Source organism: Rattus norvegicus, chromosome 4, assembly GCF_036323735.1.
Source record: "Rattus norvegicus strain BN/NHsdMcwi chromosome 4, GRCr8, whole genome shotgun sequence".
Classification (NCBI taxonomy): Eukaryota; Metazoa; Chordata; class Mammalia; order Rodentia; family Muridae; genus Rattus; species Rattus norvegicus.
In genome coordinates, this window is record NC_086022.1 from 150,835,900 (window position 1) to 150,859,926 (window position 24,027).

General features: G+C 38.5%; 1 protein-coding gene across 8 annotated transcripts in view; it reads right to left on the bottom strand.

Annotated features, from left to right (window-relative positions):
• Tmcc1 (transmembrane and coiled-coil domain family 1) overlaps nt 1-24,027 on the bottom strand; it is a 173,291-nt gene that overhangs the window by 96,934 nt on the left and 52,330 nt on the right. For 4 of the 8 annotated variants that reach the window (XM_063286097.1, XM_039109036.2, XM_063286096.1 and 1 more), the window contains exon 4: nt 109-240. In XM_063286097.1, coding sequence (XP_063142167.1) covers nt 109-240 — 132 coding nt within the window. 8 annotated transcript variants of the gene reach the window in all.

Genomic DNA, 24,027 nt, shown 5'->3' on the forward strand with positions numbered 1-24,027 from the left:
ACATGCCTTCTCACTTAAAACAAGATCCTTGGACTTATTCCAGAGCAAGACTCCTGGCCTTTCCTAAACTTGGACAGTTTAGAAAGAAAAATGCAGCTGATCCCCTACCTTGCATGCCATGTAGTCCAGGGCCCAAGCAGATGCCTCCTCTTCTAACATATACTGCTTCCCATTGACTTGCTTTGACTTCTGGGATTCTGCCTTAACTCCAGCCACCAAGGGTCCAGGGAAATACTCTAGCTAAAGAAAAATGATTTTTCTTGCTTTTCTTTTGTTCTTCTCTAACAGACTATTAGTTCTTTTGTCTATATCATGCTGAGCAGCAGGGCTAAAGGCTTCTGCCAGGCAAACATGTTTAGCAAGCATACAGTAAACAAGATACATCCTGCTAAGCTGATATGTTTTAACAGCAAACTATAACATTTAGAATCTGAAAATTCTCACATCATTTACTTATTATGACGTATTAATAGACTGGAGTTTGCAAGTAAAAAAAAATAAGGCAGATGTGTCCATTTATTTGCTTACTCTCTTCTTCCTAACTACAGATGCATCAAGCTTCTGTTGCCTTGACTTCTCGACAGTCCCACAATGACACAAACCCTTTCTTGTGTGTGTGTGTGTGTGTATGTGTGTGTGTACATGCGTGTGTGTGTGAGCGAGCGAGAGACCCCGACCCATACAAATTTAACATTAATGCTGAAAGAGTGTAGAATTGAAGCAGGAGGTCATAAGCACAGTTATGTATCCCTTTGTAATGTGCCTATGTGCCTGTGCTGGCTGCCTCACTGAAGCCACGCTAAGGATGCTCCACCCTTTCTGTCCTCACTACAGGCTGAATTCCACAGTTCTTGAAGCACAGTAACATTGTTAGAGGGTATAATTTCCTTTCCAAAGTACTATACATTCTTTAAGAAAATTATCAAAAGAGGTCATGACCATCCTAAGAAGTTTTTGTTTTTTAGTTTTACTTTTCTGTTTGGTTTGAGATAGGAACTTAATTCTGTAGTGCAGGTTGTCCTTGAACTCATGGCAAACCTATAGTTTCAGCCCCTCAGTGCTGATATTATAGGTATACACTGCTATAGCCAGCTTTCTATCTTGCTTTTTGTGTGTGTTTTGCTTCTGAGAATCTGGTGATAAACAGTTAGCTGACTTAATCTGAGCATCAGTCAGAGTTCAGCAAGTGACCACACAGGCAGCATTCCTAGCAGCAGCAAGAGACATGAGAGGGAACATGTTCCCAGATTCTAGATAGCAATACATGGTTTCCAGCTTAAAATCCTGTTTTAGGGTCTTATTGATGTGAAGAGACACCATGGCCATGGCAACTCTTATAAAGGAAAATACTTAATTGGGGCTGGCTTTATCATCATGTAGGCAGAAATGGTGCTGGAGAAGGAGCTGAGAGCTCTCTTCATTTTGATTTGCGAGCAGCAGAAGTGAGTGTGTGTCATACTGGGCATAATTTGAACATATGAGACCTCAAAGCCCACCTCCAGAGTGACACACTTTTTCAACAAAACCACACCTACTCCATCAAGGCCATACCTCCAAATAGTGTCATTCATTATGAGCCAAGCATTCAAACACATGAGTCTATGGGGGCCATTCCTATTCAAACCACCACAAGTCCTCTGTTAAATTTTACTTCTAAGAAATCCATTGGCATCATTGCAAAACTAAAGTCTCTTGTATTTAAACACAATTTTCTACGAGTTTGTTAAAGTCAACAAATTCTCTTAATGTCATTTTCTTTTTAGTAACAACTATAATACGAAGTAGTATTTTGGGTCCTTAATCTTAAACTCTTTTTCTCCAGCTTCTATTTTCATCATCTGTATTATTTCACTACAGTTTTATAGTAATGTATTATAAAAAGATGTGAGCAGTACTATTTGTGGTAATTTAATTTATATAGCACTTGATTCCTTAATATGATAAATATAATCAAAATGATAATTAATTAAAAATTATAGAAAGAATATACACAAAGTCTTTATACTAAAGATTTGTATCCTAAATTTTTTTGACTTTCACAGATCAAGTAGCCTAAAACAAAAAATATAGGGCAGGAAAGATGGATCAATGGTTAAGACTCCAAAATCTTTATTCTGGTATGCAAACTGCAGACCTGGCTCTACCAACATTAGTATACAACATTTTCTGGACCCAACATCAGTCAGTATACATTTCATTGGTCACATTATTCTTATCATTGAGGACAGTTTATTCCCAGTACCACATTTATTCATATGTGGATAAGTTGGATATGTAACATTTCCAAATTCAAGGGATAGTGCAAAATATGAAATTCACGCTATCATTTAGACTGACGAGGTTATAATGCTGTTTCCTTCTCTACCACTGGCTCTTTGCATACCTGTCTTTTAAAGCCCACTCCTTCAAGCTGACCTAGAGTCTCAGAAAAAAATGATATAGAACCACATTTTTACATTACATTTTTACATTTACATATGTCCACATGGAGGACCGTGAAAGGTAACATGGTCCCAGGTTGAGCTAAGGCTTTAAAAGCCCCAGAGACCCTGAAGGACAGTAGGAGCTTTGCCTGCTTGGGGCACTAGGCCTGTCACTAGTCGTAGCCCCGCATAGATTGTGGTCATCAGTCATGTAAGGGCAGTGCCCCAAGCCCCTTCACATGTAAGGGACCTGTAGTCACATAGGCTCAAGACAGACTTCCATGCTAATGAGGTACCTAAAGGCCTGGAGGGCTTAACCAATACGCTTTCCTTCCCAGACACTCTTTCCTGCAAAAGGTATTTAATCTCAGGTCCACCCTCAGAAGGGGGTATGGTTTTACACATCTACCTGTCATGCAGTCTGGTAAGATTTTTTTCTTCCTTAAGAATGAGAGAGCCTGGGCTGGAGAGATGGCTCAGCGGTTAGGAGCACTAACTGCTCTTCCAGAGGTCCTGAGTTCAATTCCCAGTAACCACATGGTGGCTCACAACCATCTGTAATGAGATTCGGTGTTGTCTTCTGGTGTTTCTGAAGACAGCTACTGTGTACTCATATAAATTAAAAACAAATTAAAAAAAAAGAATGAGAGAGCCTGCTCTTAAAAAACATTAAAAAAAGTAATTGAGTTCTAATATACCGTCAGATGAAGAAAAATCTGTTTGATGAGGTAAGCTTCCAAAAGACTTTTGTTTTTATAAAGAGATTTCTGATCTTCTGAAAGGAATGGATGAGAAAAGTGTGTATTTTCTCAGTGTCTAGAATCTAGCATTTCCATTGAGCTTGCCTATTTTAAATTATCTAGAGCCCACAGAACACTAAGCCTAGACACTAAGGCCATGAACTAACTTGCTTTCATTAACAACTACTATATACAATTGGGTTTCTCTGGATAGGTGTTTTCCTGGGTGTGTATAACCAAAAATTTCAGCAAACAGCAAAATCATGTAATTTCATATTAGTAAGGAATCCAAATCAAATCTTAGAGTCAAATGGCTTATTCAAAGTCACATAGCCTACATCTGTGTTGGCAGTAGTCATAAGCACAGCTGTCCTCAAAGTCACATGTTTACTTAACTGCAGTGACAAAGAACTTTAGAACAACTATTATTAAGTACAAGGGGAAGCTATGAGGTACTTTTTATTGTCTACTTTTGTATTTCAGACTCTTGTTTTGGCAAATGTCCTATTTTCAGCAAGGAAAGGCAAGGGTCCTACTTCATAAAAAACACAGGATGGAAAAGTCTGAAGTTTAGTAGAGATTTCCTGTGCTATACAAAGTCAATGTTGTCTTCATGGTTTTATTCTTACTCTGCATATTTTGCAGTAATACCTTTTATAGGTCACTGTATATAAAAGAAATTAAGTCCTAACTAAGTCCAGAGTATTTAGCGTAGAGAAAAAAAATGAAGATGTTCTTATGTAAACTAAAATAAAAACAAAATCAGAATGCATCACACATGCAGCTCCTGGAACAGTTAAAGTGTGTGACTACTTTTTTCTTCAGTTCACAGCATCTGCTTCCGGAATCCTACAGTTAATACTTTTTTTTGGAGTTTGTGGTTCGCTACTGCAGATTTCTGTGTTGTACACAAAGAGGAGGCATCTGTGCCCACCTTGGGGCTAGAAGAACTTCAAGGACATCAAGTCTCAAGCATTATTGTTATGTAAAATCACTGGTGGTAGTTTTCATTGAATGAATCTGGAATTTTCTTCTCAATGTGTAAGATATCTTCACACCCACATCTCTCAGGTCCTCTAGTAAGAGGACAACACTGCTACCAATTCAAAGACAGCTTACAGCTTATTAGTATACAAAAGAAAAGAAAATGGAAAAAAGGGGGCACATCTTTCTAAAATGCCAGTATAAATTCTGAATATAAAATTCCATCAGGGATAGAGTGATGTCTCAGTGGCTAAATGTGCTTGCTGCTAAGCCTGACAACCTGAGTTCTATCCCCAGGATGTACAAACTGGATGGGGAGAGCTGACTTCATGCATGAGAACATACATACAAATACAGACAGGCCCACACACACTAAGACTCACACGACCACCACTCTTAGTACTCCAATTACTACAGTCCCTGGAGAGTTCCAAGGCACTTTCAAGTGTCTGTATACCGGCCTTCAAACTTAATGCTCAGGTACACATTCCAGCCCCTACCTATTCATTTCATAGTTCCACTCTCCCAAGAAACTAATACACAACTCAACTAACAAAACCTAGCACACTTCTGAGGATACTCAACAACCTTCTTGGGGAGCAAAACCTTTACATGGTCAATAATTTATTATTATTTTAAACTTTTAAGCTGTTATCTCCATTACCAAAGCACTTCAAGGCAATACTGCATACATATCTAAATTAGATTTCGACTTTAGTATATACTACTCCCCAATGCATCTGCATATGAAAAACATGCTTTACCCCCACCACAGGTGTATGCTCAGCATTTATCTTGTTAAAGGTCTCGTTTCCTGCATCAGAATGCCATCAGTCTTCCTATTTGGCTTTTGTAATACATTAGAAGTAAGTTATCTATTACAGCTGATGTGGTCAAGTTCCAGAATGCATAGTGATATGTGCACAGCAACCAATCACAGCACTATCTGATTTAAGCCGCCTAAAATACAGGTCAGTGATTAGCAGGAAAATGCAACATTTACCTTCTAGTAAAATACAAATGCAAAGTATTTAATTTCCAACTAAAAAGTTCAGTGGTCTGTAGAGTAACAGGACAATTTAAATGAAAGGAACACAAAAAGAGATGCTGCATGTCTACTGCTTGAAAGCATCCACCCAATACTGACTCCCAACCTATATATTTGAAGTTGTAATCACATAATACTGTATCACTTGCTGTACCCACAGTGTTTATCATTGAGAAGGCAGGTTTAATATATATATAATTATATATATGTATGTTCATATGTATGTATAGGTATAGATATAGATATTTGTTGCCAAGCCTTAAAACAATCCTGAGTTTGAACCTTGGGACCCACACATGTGGTAGAGGAGAGAACTGACTTCCATGGTTTGTCCTATGACCTTCACATACACGCACAGCCTGCATAACACACAATTCTTTTCTTTTTCTTTTTTTTTGAGATACAGTTTCTTTGTGTAGTCTTGGCTGTCCTAGAACTATGTAGAGCAGGCTGTCTTACAGCTCACAGAGATCTGCCTGCCTCTGCCTCCTAAGCACTAGGATTAAAGGCGGCACCACCACTGCCTGGCCACAACAAAATTTTTATTGTAGTAAAATAAACATAATATGATTTAGCAACACCACCCGTGTGTGTGTGTATTACATGCACATGGGTGTGTGAGTACACATGTCTATCTGGAGGCCAGAAGAGAGAATACCAGATTATATTCTACCACTCTCCATTTTATGTCCTTTCAGACAGGTCTCCTAGTCAACCTGAGGCTCACAGCTCCGGTTATAATGGAAGACAAGTGAGTTTTCATGATCGACATCTGTTTTTGCTTCAGTCCTGGGATTACAGAAGCACCTAGTCATTCCTGGGTTTCTAATGCAAGGGCTGGGAATTCTAGCTCAGGTCTTTATGCTTGCAGAGCAAATGCACTGAGCTACCTCCTCCCCAGCCTTTTATAAAGAATACTTGTAAATGACTTTAATCTATCCAGTATAGAGATAAAAGATCCTTTTTCTTTTATATATTTCTTTTATATTTACAGAAAGCTTAAGGAAGTCAGGTATACCACTATATAACATGCAACCAAAAAAATCAGTAAATTCAATAAATGACTTAAGAAATAGTTTTTACTGAAAATTCAAGTTATTATCAATAATCTATATTTTTAAAGAATAGCTATAATTGCAAGGTTTCTTTTGCTGACATCAAACTGATAGCAAAAACAGGACACTATAAAATGTGGAAAGGGCACTCGTGGTCTAAAATATTGTTAGTTGCTTTAAACAGTTAAGATTGTTCTCAGCAAATCAACGACAAAACTGGGAAGGACCTTGACACCAATCCTTAGTATCCCCTTTATGGACAAACTCAAGGCACAACTGCGCATAGTTTCTAAGTTTTCACCATATGAAAAATTTAAATATAACAAAGGAAAGCTCTCAGATGGAATGGGAAGGAAATTTGGTAAGAAAGAAAAAGAAATCATCATGGTTGATGGTATGTGAGATACTCTGAGTGTTCAGCATGATGATGCACACCTGTCCTGTAATCTCAGTTCCAGAATGCACTACCAGAAAGACAGGAAAGGAGAAAGGGAAGGAGGGGTTCTCTAACTGCCTTGAAATGAAAATATGAAACCTGAACTAAGTGGAGCCTATCCAGAGTATGTCTGGAAGTTAAGGTTGACAATATTATAATAAGCATTGCCTTATTTGTTTTCTTTCATGTAATAAAAGCTAAAAATTGTATATGTTTACATAAGTAAAAAGAATTAAAAAAACCCCACAAACATGATACTTTCGAACGTAGGGTTTTTGATCTCCATATAAAGATATGGTTGGAGGCAAAATCTCATTTTAAAAATTTTTTACTTTATGAATTTTTGAAATAATTAATCATTCAAAAGTAAAATCAAATGGCACATTACTGGAAATATCAATCAGCTAAAGAACAAATAGAAGAATTAAGTGAAATGCCCACACTATGCTAGATCATTTTGGTTCATCTAGGAGATGTTGAGCAGAGAGAAAAGGTTTTCCTTAGTGACTGTCTCTGAAGTGACATGTAGGGGGAAAAACTAGCCTGGAAGAAAATAATCTGAAAGAGCAAAGAAGCTGGTGTCTACTCAAGGGGCTCAGATAAACCTTTCTCAGAGCAGAGCTTTTGTTTGTTGTGACACCATGTAGGCCTGTTTGTCTAGAAGTAGCTACCTAAAATACGCAGGCCTTGAACGCACAGAGATCCCCTGTATCTGCCTTCCAAACGCTAGAAATTAAAGGTGTACTAAGAGAGACGGGCTCTACTCCTCCTGTACCTCCATCTTCCCCTTCTTCTCTCTTAGCCCACCTGTGAACAGTAACTAGTCAACAGGAGTCGCATGGCAAGTGAACTTAGGATCAACAGACATGGAGGTTAAAACCACCACAGATATTTCCTTCCACAAATTCCTATTAAAACACTGAAGTATTAAGAAAATTATATTCTTGCACAAGATTCTTTTTTATTAGCAAAACTACTTGTATGGTAGGAGCAGAGGCGGGTCTTTAAATCCCAGTGGATGCAGGAAAAACTCAGTGACATTCTATTCAGGTTATTCCTCATGTACAAGTACCTTACAATTAGTATTATTCACAATTGAATACATTCTAAATCAAGGGCACAAATTCCCTAAGTTTTTTTTCACAACCATCTATAGTAGGAACTGAAAACACTGTTAAGGCGAGTGGAAGGAACTGCTCTGCTCACCCTGATTCTCTTCATGTGGACTTTACTCCCATTCCTTCCCTCATTACCTATACTTGACTGTGTACCCATCCTTCACTGATTATATGCAGGCTGTGCTTCCTTCCCTTCCCTGATTCTAAGTTGACTGAGCTTGTACCCTTAAGTGCCCGTGTGTAAGTCAGTCACAGTAACATACAATAATCACTGAGTAATAAAGCTAAAAATAATTACCTGGAGAGAAGCATCATCAACAAAATACCCACAATACAGTTATCTTCTGGCTAAGTGACTGCTGCTTGGCCCTTAGGTGTTAAGACTTTCCTGTGCAGTAGTATCACAAAGATCCCTGTAGCACCTGTTTAATACATGTACGACAACTTTGAAAATATAACTCTAAAGAATACACAGGCATAACACAGGACTCTTTTTCTTTCATACTATTTTGGAGAAGTGTGGGCCTTCTGTGCTTCCACACAGGCACACAGGATGGGAAATACATTTAAATATTCCTAAAGTCCCTGTCAGTCTGAGCTCATGAGAAGCTATCACATAGCCTGAGGATGGGGGCAAGCATGGTGTTCCTTCTGCTTCAACTATACCGTGTTACCTGTGAGCAGCTAGGATTTTCCCTTAGGAGCCCAACATATTGCAAGATTTAGTAATTCTGATTAACAGCCAAAAAAGTTAAGAATGTCTACAAATGAACTATTTGTTTACACTTCTGTCTACAGGGAATGAACAGTTTAGCCACCAACTTCCATGTCTTTAAAAGAAAGCCTGTGAAGAACATGATCTTAAATAAAGTTCACCTTTACCTCTTCTTTGCACACAGCCTCTGAATTGACTAAGGATAGAGCTGAGACTACACAGGCCTGTACCCTTGAGAGCGCACTGGTAAAAACTACATCTCTTCTTAAGGAGGCACCACACATTTTTATTTCATATTTGAAACTGTTCCCATGAAACTGACTGTTTAGGTTAGAACTCTCTAAAGACTTCCCTGTAAGGCTTCCTATACACTTCTTCACTAGGTATCTAAGTCTCCACACAACTACTTATCTTAAGATTTTCCTGTGGGGCTTGGCTTCTTCAACTGTTTTGTGCTATTTTTTTTTTCAAGTTTAGTGAAATTTGTATGAAAGTCCTGATTTTACAGAGCAGGCAGGCTTTCTTCTGTTGGTTTACAAGCTATTATTTTGCTAATTAAACATATACATCTGACCTACAATTATTCCTACCCACATTCTCCTGAAACTCTATCAGGGGTACATATGACAAGTTGGTCCTGATTTGAAGATGACAGCTGCAGTTTTAGGGGCACACAGCCTGGGGCTGGTAGTGCGGGCAGCCTTCAGCTTTGTGTCCATCAGATCAAAGAACAAAAGGCAGCGCTTCCTCCCCAGACCTTCCTTAGCAATAGAGGAAGGCAGGCTTGACATAAAAGTCCCATCAAGAAAGGAAGCCCTGTGGAAGCCAGTCACAGTTCCCGGTAAGACACACCAGAAAGCTGACCCACCTTGGAGAGCTGCCGCCTGAGGCTAAAGCGCTGGACCATGGTCGTGAGGATCTCCTAACAAAGCGATCTACCCGGCAAGGGTGTCTTTTTCTTCTTTTATTAAAACACAGCTTCTAGGGGGAAGTCACTGGCGGCACATTTGAAGGCTGACAGAGTTCGATGGATTCCCCAGGAGTCTCAGCAAACTTGGAAGCACTTCATTGTTCTACGGAGACAGCACAGCCTAGGAGCGGCAGGCGGGGCGGATCCCAACCCAGTGCCAGGCTCTCCCCGCACTTCCTGTGTCAGCTGGAGGGTCCAGCCGTAAGGACCACCCCTTCCCCTCCCGCCAACCTTCAGGCAGGGTGCCGGGTACCACCTGAACCTTGGGTTTTTGCTCTTGAGGCCGAGGCTGGAGGTGGGTGGCACCTGCCGCTATGGCAGCATCTACTGCCCTGTTCTGGAGTCAGGGCCCGGCCTCCACCCAGGTAATCTCTGAGAATACAAGGGGGTGGTGGGGAGGGGGGAGAAGGAGGTGGGAGCGCCAGCCGACACCAGCTCCAGCTCCAAACGGAAACTCCTCCCAGCTGACTCGCAGCTGTACGGCTTTGTCTAGTATAATTGGCCGAGCCTTTCCTCTTATTCACCGAGAGGCTCCTGTGGGAAGGAATGTCAGGTGCAGGGAGCATACTTGGACGGTGACTACAACTCCAGGCTCAAGTTAAAGGCTAAGGCGGCCTCCAGAGGTGAATGCCTCTCTTGTTGGAACAAAGTATTTTTAAAAACGGGCACAAAAACCAAATAGACCAGCTTAGAGTGCATCGATTCAGATAAAGGGAAACGGAAAGTGACAACCTCAGGGGAGATCCAAAGATCGCTGGCCACTCTTCCTCTAAATGAGCCAGCCTCCTCTTCCAAATGAGGGCAGAACTTGTTGGTATCCACTGGTTTTGTGCCTACAATGCTCTCTTCTCCATTTCCATGAGCAGGATTAGGCCCTGTGCTAGGTTTGTGGCTTTTGTAGGTGTAAACTCCGGATGTACAATCAGAATTCAGATCTATTGTCCTACTGACTTCTCAAAACATCCCTTTCAAGTTTGTGCTAGAGTAAGGGCTTTTCAGATAAATCAGGAACCTTCTCCAAAACCTCAATAGAATTATTATGTTATTATATTCTCAGCCAAGAAAATGGAAAAATTAATTTGAAAATAAAATAAAGTTTCTTGCAAGGCTATTCTCAATTACTCCATTGCACTGGCTTCCAATTACTTACAAATAGAATGCAAGACGACGCTCTCACTTCATTCTACAGAGACACTGTACCTTTGGAATCACCGACAATATACACTAAATTTAAACCAAGGCAGGCTCCAAAAACTTAAATCTTGCATCTTAAAAACCATAAACAGAATAGGGTTACCCTGCTTAAAAAAAAACTTTCAAAGCTTGAAAGTAACAACTAGAGCAACTATGAGTAAACGTGGAAAATGGCCCATATTTATGATGCAGAGTATGCAAATATAACCTGATACTGAAACTAACAGACTAAAACTGCAGTCCTCAACCTGTGGGTTATGACCCCTTTGGGGGTTGTACAACCTTTTCACAGGGTCACATATCAAATATCCTACATATCAGATATTTATTATATCATGATTTATAACAGTAGTGAAATTTAGTTATGAAGTAGCAATGAAAATAATTTCATGTTTTGGGGTCACCACAATATGAACAATTACATTGAAGCGGTGCAGCATTAACAAGGTTGAGGACCACTGGATTAAAATAATTCAAGTGCAAAGTTAGTTGGCTTACAGTAAACTTCTGCAGTAACTGCTTTTCTTGTCACAGAAAATGAAATGGAGTCTCAAGCTGAAATTAGTGATCCACACCTCTAATCCCAGCACACTTAGGAGATGGAGCTAAGATCATGAGCTGAGGTCAATCTGGACTCTACAGTGAGACCCTATCACAAAGAAAAAAAGTCTGCTTAAAAAGGTCTGTGTGTGTGTGTGTGTGTGTGTGTGTGTGTGTGTGTGTGTGTGAGTGAGAGAGAGAGAGAGAGAGAGAGAGACAGACAGACAGACAGACAGACAGACAGAGAACACATGTATGCCAGGAAACATGGTAATCTAAAACCAAACCCATATTACAGTTCTAAGATTCTTTCTATTCAAAAATAGAAATGGAAGTAGGTAAAAAATGTCAAAAGACAGTACACATTAAGTATCAATCATGAATTGAGGAGGGAAGGAGGCTGGAGTTTAGCTCAGTGTTAGAGCATCTAGCACTGAATAGCACTGGGTAAATAAAAAGGGAGGGAATAAGAATCTTAATTGAACTGAAAGGGATATAAATGCTTAATGTACCAGAATATAAGAGGACTTAGGGTTAAAGAGACCAAATTTGACTGCCTTTCTTGTGGAAATTCATTTCTTTGCCTAGTAAGACAAAGTCTAATTACTTTAATGCAAATAATTATGTTAAAATATCATTATGAATGAATGTGAAACGGGGTCCTTAGTCAAAAAAAATATTTAACTACCTGAGCCATTACAGAAAAAATTACAATCTCTAAGTCTGGCTTATTTTGAAGAATGGGAAGGTAGGTGTGTGTGTGTGTGTTTGTGTGTGTGTGTGTGTGTGTGTGTGTGTGTGTTGTTTTCTTTGATGAATAGACAATAATAAAGGTAACAAAATAACATCGAGAAAGACAGAAACATAACCTGCACAAAAGTCCACAGCTTTATAATCTTTATTTTTCTCTTTCTCATATTCTAGTATTCAAATAACAGTGCCCTTGTTTTGGAGTTTGTGAAAAAAAAAATCGGCAACACTTAACTATTTCTGTGGAGAAAGACAAGAATCCTCCCTAGGATCATAAGAGTCATATACCCTTTGTGAACTGGTTAAAGGTATGCACTCAGGTCCTGGAGCTTACATTTACACTGTTAATGACCATCACGGTATTCGAATACATCCCAATCGGTTCAGAGATCTGGAAAAACGCCATAGCTAGATTAGAGTCCAGCCATGGGTAAAGAAGAAGAGCACCAGTCACTTAGCAATTCTGTATTCTGCTTGTCTTTGAAATTTTTGCCCCACCTTCTAGTACTTTCCCCTTACTTGTCAAACAATCTACTTCTAAAGCTGGCAGTAGTCTTTGTATATATCATTTGGCAAAAAACCAAGCAAGCAAGCAAGCAAACAAACAAACAAACAAAAGACAACAACAACAAAAAAAAACCTTTTAGATTTTTAATACATTGTAGCAAAAAACTGAATCAGTATCTGTAATACCACACTAAAAAAGGCAACAGGTAGCTTTAGATGTTTTGCTATTCATGTATACATGTATATAAAAATGAAACTCCCTGGGCATAGCACATGCCTTTAATCCCAGAATTTGGGGAGGCAGAGGCACACAGATCTTGGTGAGTTCAAGGTCAATCTGGTCTCCCCAGCAAGCTCAGTAACAGTTTGAAAACTTGAATTCACACACTCTAAGTTACAGGTAAGTTTATCTAAAGCTGGACACACCTAAAGTACTTTAGCTATGGCTATTTCACCACTATGGTGTCCTGTCTGAGAGTTATAGGAAATAAACTGTAATCTTTAAACCACTTTGTGGAGTTTAACCAGCCTTTTGTGAAAATCTAGTAGAAATAACTGCAGTGCCAACTATCAATCAATCAATCCAATCAATCAATCAATCAAGTTGTAAGGACATAACAGAACTTCATTATGCAAAAGCACATCATTTCAGAGCAAGGACTTCCAGATACATTAGGAGTGGGATGAAGCACACTCTTTATTAAGGAGGGTACAATCCTAGAGGACTTAGTGTTACACAACAGTGCTACTAGGGATAACAGTTATAAAAAGTGATGAACTTTGGGATATAAAAATACTGGAAGTTTGAGTCCAAGTTTTTGTAATAATTTTGCAAGTAGTTCATGAGACAGCTTGTTCTGACATAGGTCTGTGATTCTAGCATAGGTGGGCTGAAGAGGGAGGGGGTCAAAAGTTCAAGTTCAAGACCAGCTGGGTTATGTGAGTTCCTGCTCAAAAGGAGAAGGGGTGAGGGGCACAGAAAAAACACAGAGGTATGAAATGATTAAGTATCTGTAGAATGGAAATGAAAATGCTAATAAAATTTACTAATTTTAAATTTGCACACATATGTAAACTAATGTCTAAAAAACTGTTCCAAAAGAAGTATGATTATTACCTGGCTTTAAAGCAAGGGATGAAATTGATATCTAGAAATCTTCATCAATAATGCTACCAATTGTAGGGTTACTTATGCAATCCAAGCTCTGAAGTGATACCGATTTTTGTTATGTAAAAGAAAATTTACTATGATAATCTCCCAATAGATAACAAATAAGATACCTGAAGCAAATTAACTTCTGTAATTTGTAAAAGGCCAAGCAACTGTCAGTGTAAAACAGTTCTGAAAGAAGTACAATTCATTAAGCTACAAAAAGTTAAATTATGTTCATAGCCCTCTCCAAAAAAACCAAAAACAAACAAATAAAAAACAAAAAACAAAACAAAACAAACCCCCTGAAACCCTAATAATAGCTGAGTTAAGCAGCAGCCACATTTACCAAGTCAAGTTTTCATGTTAGTGATCTCTACATTTTCTTTAAGATACATTGGAACAGTTGGCTTTCTTATTTTTTTTTAAATAAAAGCAATGTCTGATGCTAGGCATGGTAGTACACGCCTTTTATCCCTTCACTCAGGAGGCAAAGGTAGGCAGATCTCTCTGAGTTTGAGGCCACTTTGGTCTAAATAGGAAGGAAGCTCGAGAACAGCCAGGACTGCAGTGAATAAATGAAAGGGAACAATGATGAAGAAGCAGAGAGTAGTTTCATGAGACACTGGTGCAAGTATGCACATGTACACACGCACCACAGACAATAATATTTATATAAAAAAACAAACTAAAATTTCTAAAACACTATAGGTTTTTCTCCTTATCAATCAGCCCTACCTGCCAACTAGATGATCTTTCTATTTAAATTCTACCTGTTCTTCTGTTCCATTTTAAGAATTAATTTGTTATTTTTGTCACTTATTTCCCATTTCTTTTTTTTTCTTTCTTTCTTTTTTTCCGGAGCTGAGGACCATGCTTGATGGGGCACATGTATAATACTAAAACTCAAGAGGGTGAGGCAGGAGGATTACTACCTCTTCAAGACTAGGCTGGTTTACCTAGAGTGTAAGAAGACAAACTTTGCTATAAAGTGAGGACCTATCTCAAAACACCCAAAAGAACCAGCAAATAAAACTCCACAAAATTAAGACAATCAGTACAGTACATGAAGAACAAGATAAACTCATTTATAAACCAATTAGAATATTGTAGTAATGTGATACATTTCCATTGGGGGTTTTTATTTTTTAAATCTATAATTACTTTTGGAATATTTAGCTGTTATAATCATTGTAATTCACATCCTTTAATATGAATTTGCATACATATGTATTTAAAAACCATAGTTTTGTCTGTAATCACAAATTTGTTTGTTTCCTTTCTGACCCAGCTTATGTCGTGTTATATCTTTTCCAATTCTCCCATCTCCTGGTTCTCTAATGTATATCAGGCTGTCCTGGACCTCTTTACCTTCTTGCCTCTGCCTCCTAACTGGTTTGAAACTCCTTGAAAAAAATTCAGTATGCTGGATTAACTGGGAAGATGTTGGCCACAAACAAAAAAAAATTAGATAGAGATCTGTTATATAATAAAATGACATCTAAAATTAGTAACAATAATAATTTTTCTGTAAAACAAATTTTAAGTGTTCTTTCTATAAAAAAAAGTATCTGTGGTAATGCCATGCTAATAAGTTTAATCTATCTATTTGACAATATGTGTACACACATATATATATCAAACCATCACTGTATATGATAAAATGTATTAATTTTTGTAAATTAAAACATAAAATGTTGAAAAATAAAAATCCAACAATTTACTCCTAAGCTATTCTCAGTACATATGGCCTACATATTACCATTTTCTGTTGCTGCCATGTATCTCACAGCGTGGACAAACAGCAGTTTACCTAGCCACTCTGAATGACCTTTAGAGTATTTCCCTATTTTTGCTTGTACAAACAACACTACCTATACAAGCCTGCATGAACAAGCGTTTCTTCAAGGCTGATACTGAGATAGGATTAAAACTACAGCTCAGTCTTTCCTGAAACCTCATCCATTTTGGCTTCTCATTATTTCTGTTGCTTCTCAACTCACAGATATATCTGGAAAACTGATCCACGGGCAGACAGTTCCTATACTACATATAAGCTACTTGATTTTCTACTGTTACTTGGTTTCTCATGCATTTAGGATGCCTGTCTTCATTTCTGATTTTGTTAATTTGAATACACTCTCTGTGCCCTCTGGTTAGTCTGGCTAAGGGTTTATTTATCTTGTTGATTTTCTCAAAGAACCAGCTCTTCCTGGTTTTTTTTTTTTTTTTTTTTTTTTTTTTGACTCTTTGTAGAGTTCTTTTTGTTTCTACTTGGTTGATTTCAGTTCTGAGTTTGATTATTTCCTGCTGTCTACTCCTCTTGGGTGTATTTGCTTCTTTTTGTTTTAGAGCGTTCAGGTGTGATGTCAAGCTGCTAGTGTCTGTTCTCTCCTGTTTCTTTTTGGAGACACTCAGAAGCTATTAGTTTTCTTCTTTCTGCTTTCATTGTGTCCCATAAGTTTGGATATATTGTGCCTTCATTTTCATTAAATTCTAAAGAGTCTTTAATTTCTTTCTTTATTTCTTCCTTGACCAAGTTGTCACTTCCGTGTGTATGTGGGCTTTCTGTTGTTTTTGTTGTTATTGAAGACAAGCCCTAGTCCATAGTGATCTGATAGGATGCATGGGATTATTTCAGTCTCCTTGTATCTAACTGAGACCTGTTTTGTGGCAACTTATATGGTCAATTTTGGAGAAGGTGCCGTGAGGTGCGGAGAAGAAGGTATATTCTTTTGTTTAGGATGAAATGTTCTATAAATATGTTTAAATCATAACTTGTTAGTTTTACCATGTCTCTGTTTAGTTCTGTTTCCATGATCTGTCCATTGATGAGAGTGGTGTGTTGAAGTCTCCTACTATTATTGTGTGTGGTGCAATGTGTGCTGTGAGCTTTAGTAAAGTTTCTTTTATGAATGTGGGTGCCCTTGCATTTGGAGCATAGATGTTCAGAATTGAGAGGTCATCTTGGTAGATTTTTCCTTTGATGAGTATGAGGTGTCCTTCCTTATCTTTTTTGATAACTTTTGGTTGAAAGTCGATTTTTTTTGATATTAGAATGGCTACTCCACCTTGGTTCTTGGGACCATTTGCTCAGAAAAAATTTTCCCAGCCTTTTACTCTGAGGTAGTGTCTGTCTTTGTCATTGAGGTGTGTTTCCTGTATCCAGCAAAATGATGGGTCCGGCTTACGTATCCAGTCTGTTAGTCTATGTCTTTTTATCGGGGAATTAAGTCCATTGATGTTAAGAGATATTAAGGAATAGTGATTGTTTCCTGTTATTTTTGTTGTTAGATGTGGAATTATGTTTGTGTGGCTATCATCTTTTGGTGTCGTTGCAAGAAGATTACTTTCTTGGTTTTTCTAGGGTGTAGTCTCCCTCCTTGTGTTGGAGTTTTCCATCTATTAACCTTTGTAGGGCTGGATTTGTGAAAAGATATTGTGTAATTGGTTTTGTCATGGAATATCTTAGTTTCTTCATCTATGATAATTGACCTATAAATTTAGTGTCCATGAGGAATGACAGGGAACTGTAATCAATTCCCTCTCTAAATATCAAGGGACAACTGTTGTATATTTTCTATCATTTAGCTTTGTTCTCTCTCCTCTCTTCTGCTGTTTTCCTCTCTTCCTCCTTATCCCTCTTCTCAATTTGACTGTCTGGTTTCATAGCCCAGGCTGGCCATGAACATCTGGCAATCATACTGGTCCAGCTTCAGTATAGTACAAGGACTGTAGCCACACACCATCATACCCCGCATATCTGTTTTCCTCTTAAATTCTTTTTGATTAAGCAGTCTTAGTCATTGTGTGTCTTTCTTTGAGTGATTGCAATTACAATATACATTCTTAATTCTTACATTCTATCTTAAATACCCCAAATAATTCAAGTCTTTAAAAACAACATAACTTAGCTGGATATAATTGCACATCTTAGAAGTACTCAGGAGGCAGCAGGCAGATCTCTATGTTCACGGCTACCCTAGTCTACATGCTGAGTTTAGGCCAGCCAGAGCTACAAAGAGAAACCTTGCCTCAAAAAACAAACAAGGCAACTCTTATAATGCTCCCTTTACTATTGTGTGTTTTGTTTGTACAAAATTAAAAAAACACTTTAAAGCTCTATTGCTAAAGAAAATCACACAAGAGATAGAAGGATAGATCAGCGGTAAAGAACACTGGCTGCTGTTCCACTACTTACATGGCAATTCACAACATGTGATACACAGATAGGTATATAAAAAAAATCCATACAGATTATTTTATAATGAACAGGGGAAATTGGCATTCAAAGGAAAACTGAATGCAGAGTAAACAAGGTAATACTATGATTTCAGCTACCTTGATATTTGCTCAAACCCTATCTATATAAGGACTGGCCTAGCAGCTAGTATTAAGGATTATGGGTCAGTGGCTGCATTGTCAGGCACTGTGCAGCTTGTGCTTGTGCAGCTTGTGCTGCACAGAGGACTCTAGCATGGCTCTAGCTTAGTTAGCTCAATACTCAATAGGGATTACAACTTTCCCTTTACTTAGCATAAAGAATTCCCATTTGTCTCAATCTTTCCTCCTACTAGAATATTCCTGTGAATGATCAGGATGAATTTCTACACTAGACAGAGGAGTCTATTAACTTGGCTATTAAGCTATTTATTTAACTCTGAAAGCTGATCACATAAAATTTACTTTGTAGGCCCAAACTGCTCACCTACTGACAATTTCATATGGTTCGAAGTATAAGATGTAATAAAAGTCAGACCTAAGGAAGAAAACACAAAAAAGGCTCTAGCAGCAAGAAGAACAAAAGAAAACCTCTAAAGCTTTTTTTCACCAAGCCAAGATTGAAAAAACCAAGTCTTAATACCCACAATCAAATGTTAAGATATTCTGTCATGCTATGCTAGACCAAAGAGAAGAGAGCTCAAGTTTAGTTATTTAGTAGAAAGAAGGTAATCAACAAAAGTTATCTAGAAGTAATTAGTTGCTACAGAAATACTGTTCTAACTGCTAGAAGAAATGAAAGAGCAAGTCTGTGTCAGAGTCTTTTAAAGCTGGTCATGGTGAGGGGTGCACACCTTTAAGCCAAGTACCTGGGAGGCAGACTTGGGCAGATTTCTGTGAGTTTGAGGTCAGCCTGTTTACATAATGAGTTCCAGGACAGCCAGGACTTATGTACAGAGACCCTGTTTAAAACTTAAAACAAACAAACAAAAAATAGAAAAAGAAAAAAGAAAGAAAAAAAAAGAAAGAAAAAGAGAAGACTCCTTTACTTAAGTGGAAAGTAATGGAGTAAACATAGGACCGCTCAGATTCTCGCAATTATTACTGATATTGAATAGTGAAAGGTATAAACTCATAAGGTAAAGAAGACTGGAAATGAGATAGCAACAGACAAGAGAAGTCAACAAAGCTTGGGAAGGTGAAATGAATGTACACAGGAAAACAATAAACTTCGCTTTCAGCTTTTTTGAGTCAGGTAGGTACTTACATGGGTAGCAAGTGCTACAGTAGAAAACAACCAGAAGCCGGCCAACTGTACGCAAACTACAGTCGTGTGTTGAGGAGGACTTGAGCTGCTTTAAAAGCAGGGCTGATTTAAATGGTCAAACATATCAACTTATCACTTTAATACACACTAAGCATAATGGCTGGAGCTCTGCTGAGTAATGAGGCTGAATCAACCAACTAGAAGGATTCTAGGCTGACTAATCCTGCTGAGGGCTGGAGTAAATGAAATGAACTACAAACTGAGAATTTCAGTGTCTCTCCTGGTCTTCTAGAATGCAAGCATCCAGGCCCATCACAGCAGTCATCGCCTACCACTCAAACACAAAGGTGAAGGGTTAAATGAAGAAAAACCAAGTAAAGAGAGGACCTATAGATGATAAAACGCAAGGTCTGAAAACAAAACCATCAAAAAACTGGCCTAATTACACCATAACAAAATCTATCTATCATACAGGTCCTCAGCAAAAATACATCTAATGGCTCTGTCAAGTATGAGAAGAAAACCATAGTTGACTAGATATTTGAGACAGGTTTAGAGCAATGAAAGACTAAAACATGGGTTAGACATGGGGAGACATACACATTACAGGAAGCAAAAGAAAATATTCCTAAAGACAAAAGAAAATAAATTTATAAAATAAGAACATGTTGCTTTGAAAATAAACAGGATGGGCAATAGGGTGCGTGTACACCTTTAATCGCAGCACTTGGGAGTTAGGGGCAGGCAGCCTGGTCTACACAGAGAGGGGAGGGGGAGGGGAGGAGGGAAGGAGGGAGGGGGAGGGGAATGGTGGAGGGAGAGAGGGTGTAAATGAGTTCCAGGACAGCCAGGGCTACACAGAGAAACCCTGTCCCCCCCCAAAAAAAAACCATAAATAAATAGAGTGAGTATGGTGGTGCACACCTTTAATCCCAGCATTTGGGAAGCAGGTTTTAGAATTTTAATTATAATAAAACTTAAGGTAATAACTCCTTGGACAATGATAACTGCCTAAAAATGGACAGAAGCACATTCATACTGATATGACATTAATAGTACACTGAGATTTAAAAGTTAACTAAAAAGTTTATGGTGAGGGGCGAACCAAGAAGAGAACTTAATTATCATCTTCAATGAAATAAAAATAGCAGCATAAACAAAGCTCTTTAGATAAATTCCAGAACAAAGTTAAAAAATAAGTTTATCTGAACAAAGCGAGGAGTGGGTCAAAGAAATTCTCAATTTCTGAAACTCTGCAAAGACTTAATTTCCTTTTTTTAGTATGTTGTAGTGATAAACACATTAATGAAGTTATATGTGTAGCAGAATACCTGTATGTGAGCATTCTGAAACCTAGAAAGTAATAAATAAGCCTGTGGTAATTCCTTCATAGAAAATACAGAGTGTGTCATATTCCTAGTGTTGACAAGCAAAAAAGAATTTTTAACTAATTAGTTATAGTTATATATTAAGGTGCATATGCAAACAAGCTTTAACCTACAGCTACCTGTCCCTGTGGCCAACTTGCACCACTGGTCTTAGAGCTTCAGTTCAGTTTTCCTCTGTCAAAGCTTTTCAGAAGTCCACCTGATTCTTCAAATGGTGCTAGAACGATATAGAACTGTGGCACAATACACACTGAATGATAAAAGATACAAACTAAAACAAAGGAAAAAGTGTAAACCTTAAAGGAAAGAGATAAAGACAGTGTTTACAAAAAAAATGAATGGTTAAACCATTCATAATTATACAAGTATAATGACTTTTGATCTTTTCCACTGTATATCAGTATCTTTTACAAAGTTTTTTTGGGGGGTGTGTGGGGGGGAGGTTTTCAATAGAAACTATTTTTTTTAATTTAATTTCCTTCCACTAAAGCAGTTAAAAACAAAAAATTACTCAAAAAATTTTACTTAGAAAGACACACTAGATGTGAGCCATATATCTAAATGAGATAACTAATTTAATATATTGGTTTTAATTAATAAGATATACGAGCTATGAATCCTTGTAACAATAAAAACAAGTCAAAGTTGTTATGAACTTGTTTGTCAATCTACACATCTCTACTCTGGTGCTCCAAATTCACTGGCATAAAACCAAGGGCAAAATACAAAGACACACATATCGTCAGCAGCATGTTGATCCAAAGCCGGTGACACTGTGACCTATATTCTCCTCAGCTCTAATCAGCTCAGAAAACCTTTATTCCCAGGCTCACAAAGCCAACCTCCTGACAACAGAAAACAGTACTAACTCTCCTCTACATGACAAGAGACTGAAGCAAATTCAGAGGACACCTTATATTTCTAAAAGAATCTATTAATCCAATGAGTTTCTAACATCCAAGGAAAATGGAGATTGAAGAGCATTGTATTATGGAGAAATGTTTGTCACAGTGACATAGTGAGCCCATGTACATACCATTTCTTGTGCTTTGTATCACCAATAAAAGAGAACAGCTCCATGGAGCTGGCTATGGTTTCAGTATGAAATGTTCCCTACAGGCTTGTGCTTGGAATGTTTACTGCCTAGATAATAGAAGATTATAAAAGACTGCAGGAAACTTTAGGAGATAGGATATAGCTAAAGGAAATAGGTCATAGGGAACAAGCCTTTGAGGTATATTATAACCCTGACCCCCTCCTATCTAGTTCTACTTTCAATTTCCTATATAAAAAGCTCTTTTGCTACTTGCTCCTGAAACCATGACATTCTACCTATGCATACAGGGCTAAGCAAACACGACCTGACCCCTGTGAAGCTGTGAGCCCGAGTATATCCTTTTCCCTTTAGGTTGTTTCTAATAAATACTTTTTCACAGTAGTGAGGTAAGTTAACTTATTTGGACTAAAAAACCTGGATATCTCAGCTTAGAAGAACATATAGTTGTAAGCCGATAAACTGGCTCATTAGATAAAGGTCCTTACCACCAAACATGACCATTTGACTTTAATGGTAGGAACCTATAGTGAAAGGAAAGAAATAACACCTGCAAGTTGTTCTATCCTATGCTATAAAAGGGTTATTTCAACATCCGTTTGCACAGTGACCTTATACACTATGAGGTTTTTTTTTTTTAATTAATAAACCACGTGAGCGCTAGAGGATTATGCATGTTCTAATAGGTTTCCTTTAAACCGAAGTTCTAGAAATCATACCCTCAGATGCACATAGAGAAGGCAGGAATGATCTTCTGTTAAGAGTAATGCACTTCTCCACAGGAACTGTAGCAGTGGCTATGGTGGTTTATATATGCTTGGCCCAAGAAGTGGCCTATTAAGGGGTGGCCTTGTTGGAGTAGGTATGTCGCTGTGGGGATGGGCTTATAAATACCCCCAACCTAGTTACCTGGAAGAGAGTCTTCCACTAGCAGCCTTCAGGTGAAGGTGTAGAACTCTCAACTCTGCCTGTACCATGCCTGCCTAGATGCTGCTATACTCCCATCTTGATGATAATGGACTGAACCTCTGAACCTGTAAGCCAGCCCAATTAAATGTTGTCCTTTATAAAAGACTTTTGCCTTGGACATGGTGTCTATTCACAGCAATAAAACCCTAACTAAGACAGAAGTTGGTACAACAGCAGTCTATTTAAATAGAAGTGGTATGTAAGTGACCGGGCCCAAGCAGGTCCTGAAGGCATAAGCAAGTTACGTGAAGAAATTGTTCAAATGCCTATGGTCTCTATTCCTGCTACAATGCCATCTGCTGCGAAGTATGCACCTATAGCCTCATGGGGTGTTCCCTGTGATCGGCTGACTGAAGAAGAGAAGACTAGGACCTGGTTCACTGATGGCTCTGCATGTTATGTGGGCACCACCCAGAAGTGGACAGCTGAAGCATTACAACCCCTTTCCAGGACAACCCTGGAAAATCTTCACAGTGGGCAGAACTTCAGGCCATACACATGGTGTTACAGTTTGGAAAAAGAAATGGCCAGATGTACAATTGTTCACTGACTCATGGGCTGTAGCCAATGGATTGGCTGGATGGTCAGGGGCTTGGAAAGATCATGATTGGAAAATTGGTAAGATATCTGGGGAAGAAGTATGTGGATAGACCTCTCCAAATGGGCAAAGGATGTGAAGATATTTGTGTGCCATGTCAATGCTCACTGAAAGGTGACTTTAGCTGAGGAGGAGTTAAATAATCAAGTGGATAAGAGGACTCATTCTGTGGAGACAGTCAGCCTCTTTCCCCAACCGTTCCTGTCATTGCTCAATGGGCACATGAACAAAATAGCCATGGTGGCCGAGATGGGGGTTATGCTTGGGCTCAACAACACCAACTTCTACTTAGTAAGGCTGACCTGGCTACAGCTGCTGCTGAATGCCAGATCTGCCAAAAGCAAAGATCAATACTGAGCCACAGATATTGCACCACTGCTGGAGATGACCAGCTAGCAACCTGGTGGCAGGTTAATTACATTGGACCACTTCCTCTATGGAAAGGACGTTTTATTCTTTCTTACTGGAGTAGATATTTATTCTGGTTATGGATTTGCTTTTCCTGAATGTAATGATTCTGCCAAAACCACCATCCATGGACTTACAGAATGCCTTATTCATAATCATGGTATTCCACACAGTATTGCTTCTGACCAAGGAACTCATTTCACAACCAGAAGTGTGACAGTGGGCCCACAATCATGGAATCCACTGGTCTTACCATGTTCCCCACCCTCCTGAAGCAGATGGTCTGATAGAAAGATGAAATGGCCTTTTGAAGACTCAGTTATAGTGCCAATTGGGTGGCAGTGGCATGGAGATCTGGGCAGAGTTCTTCAGAAGGTAGTATATGGTTTGAATATATGGTACAGTTTCTTCCAGGATCAACAGGTCCAGGAATCAAGGGGTGGAAAAGGGGATAAATAGTTCCACTCACTATCACTCCTAGTAACCCTCTAG